The sequence below is a fragment of the Corapipo altera genome, unplaced genomic scaffold, assembly GCF_003945725.1.
Source record: "Corapipo altera isolate COAL_440 unplaced genomic scaffold, ASM394572v1 64, whole genome shotgun sequence".
Classification (NCBI taxonomy): Eukaryota; Metazoa; Chordata; class Aves; order Passeriformes; family Pipridae; genus Corapipo; species Corapipo altera.
The window spans coordinates 9,999,669-10,007,122 of NW_020884893.1; the positions used below are offsets into that span (position 1 = coordinate 9,999,669).

At 52.0% G+C, this 7,454-nt stretch overlaps 1 protein-coding gene across 1 annotated transcript; it reads right to left on the minus strand.

The window, feature by feature from the left end:
• Window positions 1-743: 743 nt before the first annotated feature.
• On the minus strand, window positions 744-6,486 carry COMMD7 (COMM domain containing 7). The gene is made up of 9 exons (XM_027646343.1): window positions 6,363-6,486; window positions 4,990-5,043; window positions 4,807-4,909; window positions 3,189-3,245; window positions 3,072-3,109; window positions 2,422-2,512; window positions 2,249-2,298; window positions 1,717-1,765; window positions 744-1,135 (listed from the first exon to the last, which is right to left on the minus strand). Exons 1-9 carry the CDS (start codon window positions 6,444-6,446, stop codon window positions 1,059-1,061), a joined length of 603 nt encoding a protein of 200 aa, XP_027502144.1. The 5' UTR covers window positions 6,447-6,486; the 3' UTR covers window positions 744-1,058.
• Between the last annotated feature and the right edge of the window lie 968 nt (window positions 6,487-7,454).

Below are 7,454 nucleotides of genomic sequence, written 5' to 3' on the forward strand. Positions count from 1 at the left end.
CAGGTGGAGGCTGGAAACAGTGAATCTCTTACTGGGATCTTCCCTGGTGATGTGGTTTATTCCCTCCACTGCAACTGCCGAGTGTGCCAGGGACACAGAGGTGCCTCGGGACATCCTGGAGGTGGAAGGAGCTGTAAAGAGGAGTTTCGTTCAGCCTTGTGCCATGGGAGGAGGCTTCAGCCAGCTCAGGCTGCTGGACAACTCAGCAGTCTGGACGTGGGAGGAATCTTGGTGATTGTAACATCACCCACTGCCCCAGGCTGGGTCTGGGCACCCCTCTGCTTCCTGATGAAGAGCTCATCCTCGCCCTCAGACAACTGAAGACTTGAGCTAATGGTACTTCATGGGGTTTGGACATATGTCCACTGGGAAACGGGCTGGATCTGACTGTGCAATGTCACACAAGCTGCAGATTAAAGAGCAGCACATCCAAACGAGATTTATCTAGTCACCCCCCGGGATGTCTTCCCCCTGTGCACAGAGGCAGATGTTTGGTTGTTTAAGATTTAAAATCATCTACCACTGAGATACTTTTCCATAATGAGGCACGACTGGGAAGGAGCTAATCAAGGCATTTCTTAATATGAGAGAATGGAGAGGCTTGAAGGGAGCACTAAGTGACTCTCCACGTTAGATGCTCTCCTTGCTTCCCCTGTCCTCCCTGCTTAATTCTTCTAAGTTTGAAAATTATTCTAACTTCTGTTTCTGTTTTTCTTACAAAAATCAAATTCTGATACAAACGCAGCAGGATGGGAATGGGTTTATTTCTTTGCTACTTTAGTACAGGTATGCACATATTTCTGACCACAATTTCTTATAATAGTATATAAAAAAAAGGAGATGTATGGACTTGTAGGTGCTTTGAAAAAGCTGAAACTTGGCCACAGTTTCAAGTTCTGAAGGATTGATGGGTCCTGCTGGGCCATGACATTGCTGCTCACTGCACAGCTTGTCTTCTCTTATCAGGGTGTGAGCGTCAGCTGGGAAAGAGCAGATCTGCAGGCCCACGAGGAGGAATTAAACATCCTGGACAGATGTCGGCTCAGGTCTGTGCAGTTTCAGCTGAAGCTTTCCAGGCTGGTTTTGACCCGTTCCATTTCATGCAGAAAACTGTAGAACTGGGGCAAAGTTAACTCTGCAGAAAAAAAAAAAAAAAAAAAAAAAAAGAGACCTCTTAGATTTCAGATTGCACTTCCAACATTGGCAAAGCCATTCCAGTGCTACTATGGAGCAACTCATATTCACCTAAGCTGGGCAGAATTAGCCACCTTGACTCCCAGCAGCTGGTTCCTTACACTAGCTGGGCTGGGATCTCCTAACAGCACTCCACACTTGGGAATCATTTACTTTCCTCCTCCGCTGTTCTGCTCTGACCGCTCTGCACAGCTCCATGGCAGATCTGTGTTTACTGAGGCACAGATGTGAAGATGCCCAGATGTTCCTAAACACTTCCAGAGTGCCTGCAGCAGGGAGAGGCCAGGGCAGGAATGATGGAGGGGCTGGGGCAGGGAAAGGCCAGGGCAATAGTGGCCATGGCGACACAGAAACTGGGGCAGGAGTGATGGTGAGGTCAAGGCAGAAGTGGCCACAGTGATGCTCTTGCAGTGATTCCCCCCAGGTTCTGCCCCCAGACTCGCCCACCTCCAGCAGCACCCAGAGCCCTGAACTGCCGTGCAGCTTTCCTGTGCTTCCTTCTTGTCCAGAATGTCAACTCACCAACATACACGTTTTCCAACTGGCTCCCTTTTTTAATCACCAGCTTCAGCTTGGGGGAAGGAAAAACAGAGGTATTTTAGTTCAGAGACCTTTATCTGAGCACCAGGAGCAGGAGTCTGCTGTGAGTTTCAGACTGCACACAGCACACACATCTTTGACGGGCTTTTCAAGAAGTGTCAGTGTAGGAACAGATTCCCTGGGCATTGGGAGGATCTCTGGAAGCCCTTGATCCCATTTTCCCTCCCTCCTCAAGACAGCCTGACCTCTGCTAGACTGAGGTTTTTGAACAGCTTTTCAGAGTGGGCCACACTTCTGTGATACCTCATGTCTTCAGAAGAGAAACAAACAGCAGCGTGCCTGCTCTCTGCCAGCAGAGGCACTTGGAGACTGAAGCAGATACAGTGACAGAGCCTGTTCCTATGAGACCCAGCTTCCCTCTCCTTCCCTTCACAGCCAGCGCTTCCCACATGCCTGGTTGGAGCTTGTTCCTTAACTGCACTACAACCTGAACTCTCTGATGTGGGAGATTTACCTGTAAGAAGATACTTCCCACTTTTTCCAGCTCACTGCTCCCAGCAGTCACTGTGAGTCAGAAAGAAGAGAAGGCAGATAATCTGTTAGTTAAACGGTGAAATAAAAAGTTATTTAGCTGAGAGCTGCTGGTGGGCTTCCCAACCCATTCAGTTTATGCTGTAGATCTATTACCTCCAAACTTCCACTCCATATCTATCAGCTGGTTAATCATCAGCGTCTGACCCACAGCCAGGCGTGTCAGGGTGGGGGAATTCACCTTCCACTGCAGGAGCAAAAGACAGACCAGCAGTCAATTCAGAGAGGCCTCTGCTTGTATCTGAAATTTCAACGAGAGTCAGAACTGAGGCGGAGGATGGCAAAGCCCAGAGTGAAGGGAGAACTAATGTGGCTGGGAGGGCTTTCAGAGGTGTTTGAGTCCTACTAGGATTTCCATCTGCCTTGGCACTGCTGTAAAGGAAACTCACTGGTTCTGTCTTAATGCTGGTTCAGTGTAACAATATCTGTGCAAAAAGCCATGTGTTCATGTAACTGCATGACCTCAGGGCTCGAAGCATGGGAAGCACAAAAACATCACGTGAAAGCCACACAGCAGTGCAGGAACTGTGACACTGATGAGGGAGAGGCCACGGCAAATGAGAGGAATCATCAGACAAACTGCTCCTTATTAGTTTTTTGAGGATCTTCAGTTCAAAATCCTGAGCTGGTTTTGAAGAAAATACCCAAAGTGCCAACATGTCTCAGGAGCACAGTAGGGTTTTATGAGTTCCCACTCAGAGACTGACATTTTGTTAGCTTAGAAACAAGCAAAAATATATGAATACCTGTTCTGCAAAATAACTGGCTTTCTCTTCACTGAGGCCTGTGGGAGAGACCATATGAGATTACTATATGTGATAAATATTAATTATCTTTTATTTTGTGAAAGTCAGGTGACCTACCTAGAGCAATAAAATCTGCTTTGACTTGTTCAGAAGACAAATTCCTCTTCAGGGCACCTGAATAAACAACACAAAGAAGAAAAATCACTTTTATTGAGTCAAACCAATCTTTACCGAGTCAAAGAGAGGCAGGGACGGGGCCTGGCGATGGAAAGCTTCTGTTCCTAGGCTGTGTTTTGAAGCAAACCACAGCTCCTCAGAGATCGGAAACCCAGTCGTGCCTGCCGGTATCTTTGCAGATGCCCAGTGCTTTAAAAGTCCGGGCTCTGGGAGTGCCTGGGAGAGGGCGAGATCCCATTGCAGGTATCCATGGGAACAGCGGCGGCGGTTGTGTTTTGAAGCTGCTGCTTTCTCTCCTGTAGCCGCTTTGCTTGTTAAAGGAGAACTGTTAAGGCTGGCGGGCTACTAATTTGACCTACCTGCTGTGTTTGGGATGATGGGTGTGAACGTGTGCATATAACACTTTCCCCCGCTGCGCCTTTCCCCTTTGTTCTGGGGCACAGGCAGCTCAGGGACCTTTACAAGGATTCTGCTCTCTGAAGCCAAGAGCAGGAATCTCATAAATTCAAGGAGACTGCCAGCCCCACGTGGCTTTCCGGCTGTGTAGCACAGAGGCAAAGTTATCTGCTGTGATCCGTTCTGATACTGTCCCTGGCATCCCAGAGGTAAGGAAAAGTCACAATAGGGATTGAAGCCAGAGCATGTGAACAGGAATGATGAGATGAGGGCACCAAGGCCAGAATTGGGATGGCAGAAAATGCCGATTCCACATTAAATCCCCCTGGGATGGTTGTAGGAAAGGGAATTATTTATTACTATGCCTGGATAGGAAAAATGGCTTGAAGTAGCAGAACAAGTTTAGAACAAATTCAGAAAACAGTTGTGCTCAGCATCAGGGCTGTGAAGGAAGCTACAGGGAACTCAGGGCTGAAGAGTAATAGCAAGGGACTATTAATAACAGGAAGGATCAATGGGATGAAAATGCCTTGGAGTGTTTGATGCATTACCATGTCAAACGGTGGCCACAACATCACAATAATCTCATAAAGTGCTGGAGTCTGGGGCATTCCAGGGGAATCCCCCCAAACCTCTTCCCCACTGTTTATGAATGAGAAAGTGCTGGACACATTCAGTCCAGACCACAAGGTCAGATGTCTCCTTCACATGGCCTAGAACTACACCAGTCCCCAGCCCACTCCAAATGAGTGTACACTGTCTTATCTGTCTCCAACAGCACTTGTCCTTGGAGGAATTACAGTACTGGGTCACTTGGGTGGAAGTTCCTGCAGAGACTCAGTGCTAACAGGAGGCTGCCCTGGTCTGGCAAAGGGATTTACAGGTACAGGTTAAACCAAGCTCTGTCACAGTGTTGTGCTGCATTTAATGCACAGGTATTTAAGGGAATTTAGTTAAGCCTGTGAAATGTGTGTACAGGCAGGGTATAAAGAATACAAAGAGTCAACAAACAGGGGAAGTTTTGATTCTTAAGTGTTAAGTGCTGTATTAGGTAGTTATTGTGCAAACCAAGCCCCCACAGTTCTGAGACACACCTTAGCAGCATGCAGGAATGGATGGGACAGTTTGGCCTCAGGGCAGGATACGCAAATGCATCACTTACCGTTGGGTACCAGAAGAATACTTTTGACAATGTTTTTCAGGGGGCCCAAGCTGATTTTATTCATGGTGGCAAAGTCTGAGAGCTGAGCCAGAAACCTTTCTACCTGTTCAAGAAAAAGAGCAGTGACACAATCTTTTTTCTGGCCAGCTCTGCACTCACACACCTCCGGAGCTCTTGCCTTACCTCCTTGGGCTCCGTCAGAAAGCGGAAAAGCACTTCAGTCAGCTCTGAGAATTGCTGGAAGAAACAGGGCAGTGTTAGAGCCGGGCATCAGCCACCCACTACCTCACCACCCCATCACCACCACGATTAGGTGGTGATGTACCACCCTGATCCAGCTCCACCTGCCTCCAGCACACTGGTCCCAGAGCTGGACCTCCCGTGCTGATGGGGTGACCCAGTCCCTGGCATTCTGTGATGCCTGTGGATGGGATTTGCTCATGGATGCTTTTCAGAGCCTCTCAAAGGGTCTGTGCAGCTGGTAGCTGGCACTGCACAGGGCTTTTGTGACTTGTGGCTAATCGGAAGCTGCTGTTCTTGTGCAATCCAAAAACTGTGAGTGGGAAAAGCTGTGAACATCTACTCTCATGTTTCACAAACCCCATGGGGTAACCAGACTAACTCGGGAAAGGAAGAGAACTGGTTAAGGGTCTAGTTGCTGCCTTCAGCTTTCTGAGGGTGCAGCTGGCAGGGCTGGAGAGGCTGCCTGTGTGGCAGAGCACCACCAGCACCCTCCTCTGCTGGCACCAGCACCAACTGTGACCTTTCGGGTATGGCTCCTCCTGCCCTGCCCTCATCCTCAGACATGTAATGGAGATGATACTGGGCTGGTATCCTCAGTTCTGGGCAAGCTGGGCTGGAAAAGCTTCCGCGCTTCCACAACTTCAGCCCACACTGAACCAGTTGCTCAGCCCCAAAAGCACACCCGGTGTGTCAGTGATCTGGGAGCAGACGATACCAACGACTGGGAGCATCAGCTTGGGGCAGGAGGTGTGGGGTGGGGATCACAACCCAAAGGCTGCGTGGCCCCCACCAGAAACCCCAGTGTTTGACAGAGACCCCCTGCCCACCGGGCACGATCTGAGCCCCCCACCAGGAGCTCCGCCAGTGTCCCTGCCCACGGCAGGAACTGGATGGTCTTTAAGGTCCCTTCCGGGGATTAGAAGGGACCTTCCAGAATGTCCCAACCGCTCTGGGATCCCATGATTCCATTCACACCCCGCAAACAGCTCTGGCGTGCGCGGGGCTCGCCCGGCTGGGTCGGGGCTGTCCCGCCGGGAGCGGGGCCACGGTCCCCGCCCTGCCTCGAGCACCGGGACACGCCCGACGGGGCCACCTCTGGGAGGGGCCCGCGGGGACCTCCAGGCCCGGTACCGGCGGCGCTCCGGGGATGCAGTGCCGGTCCGGTCCAGCTCCCCGGTGTCGGTCCGTTCCAGCTCCCCGGTGTCGGTCCGGTCCAGCTCCCCGGTGCCGGCCCGCCCTGCCCGGCTGAGGCCGACCCCCGGAGCCGCCGCCCCCGCCGCCCGCCCATCCCCGAACGGCCCGGCCCGGCGCACCTGGGCGCTGAGCTGGTTGAGGTTGTGCATGTCGCCGCTCACCGCCTCCGGCACCGGGTCGCGGGTGAAGTTGAGCAGCCCCATGGCGGCAGCGGCGGGGCCGGGCCGGGCCGGGCGGGCGGAGCCGCCGCCGCCTCAGCCTGAGCATTGGCGGCCGCACTTTCCGCTCAGCCGCGGACCCGGACCCGCGCTCAGGGCACCCGGTGGCCACGGGGCACCCCGGGATGGCCCCTTTGGCGGCTGCAGCCGCAGCCCGAGAGCCCGCGGCGGGGCCGGGGGTGGGTGGCCAGCGGGGCCGGGGGTCCGGCTGGCAGCTGAGTAGCGTTAAGTTTTTTTGCTGTACAAAAAAAACCATTAAAAAAAAAAAAAATGTTTAAACCCCATAGCTAATAAGGTGAGTGGTTTTCTTTTTCTCCCCTGAAAATTCCACTTGGGAACGGAAAGTTGGGTGTGCTCTTCCCTCTCCAGCTCCTGCTCCCGAGCGCTGCCCGCTGCCCAGCCTGGCACGGGCTGGGGGGTGATGGGTGGCCCGGGGTCAGACATCCCAGGTCCCATGGCAGGGATCTGTGGGCTCCGTGGAATGGACAGGGGTTGGGTAAGGAAGCAGCAGCTCTGGGATGAGCCAGCTCATGGGCAGAAAGTGCCCAGATGTCCATGGGGTCAGGGTTCCATCAGGAGATTTTAACCTGATTCTCACCATAACCCATATGCAGGAGGTCTCCTTGACTCAGAGACGTGTAGGAAGGCAATCACCTTCTCGAACAATGAAGCTGATCCCATCAGGACTCCCTTACCTTAAGCTGGTATTTTACACCTTTCCTTGGGCAGGAGCATGAGCTTCCCAGGATTCCACTCTCAGTGTGAAAGCATCTGATCCATTTTATCAGGGAAGGTGTTCCCTGGCTGTCGGGGCAGAGGACAGAGTGTAAAAGCCTTTGTGGAGGTAAAACTGCGGCAGCACACGAGGCTTCTGGTTTATTACTGGCACTTGCAACTGCAAATGAGAGTATAGGAAATTTTATAGCCCTTTCATTGTAAGACTATCCCAGAAGCAGTTTATAAACAAGGAGATAAGCAGCTAAGTACCACTAA

Bases quoted from the DNA above. Each gene is read 5' to 3' on its own strand.
- COMMD7 (XM_027646343.1), bottom strand. From the start codon at position 6,446: ATGGGGCTGCTCAACTTCACCCGCGACCCGGTGCCGGAGGCGGTGAGC. The intron at 3,110-3,188 runs GTAGGTCACCTG...TCTCTCCCACAG, and splicing joins AGCAGATTTTATTGCTCTAG to GCCTCAGTGAAGAGAAAGCC. The intron at 2,299-2,421 runs GTAATAGATCTA...TCTGACTCACAG, and splicing joins TATGGAGTGGAAGTTTGGAG to TGACTGCTGGGAGCAGTGAG.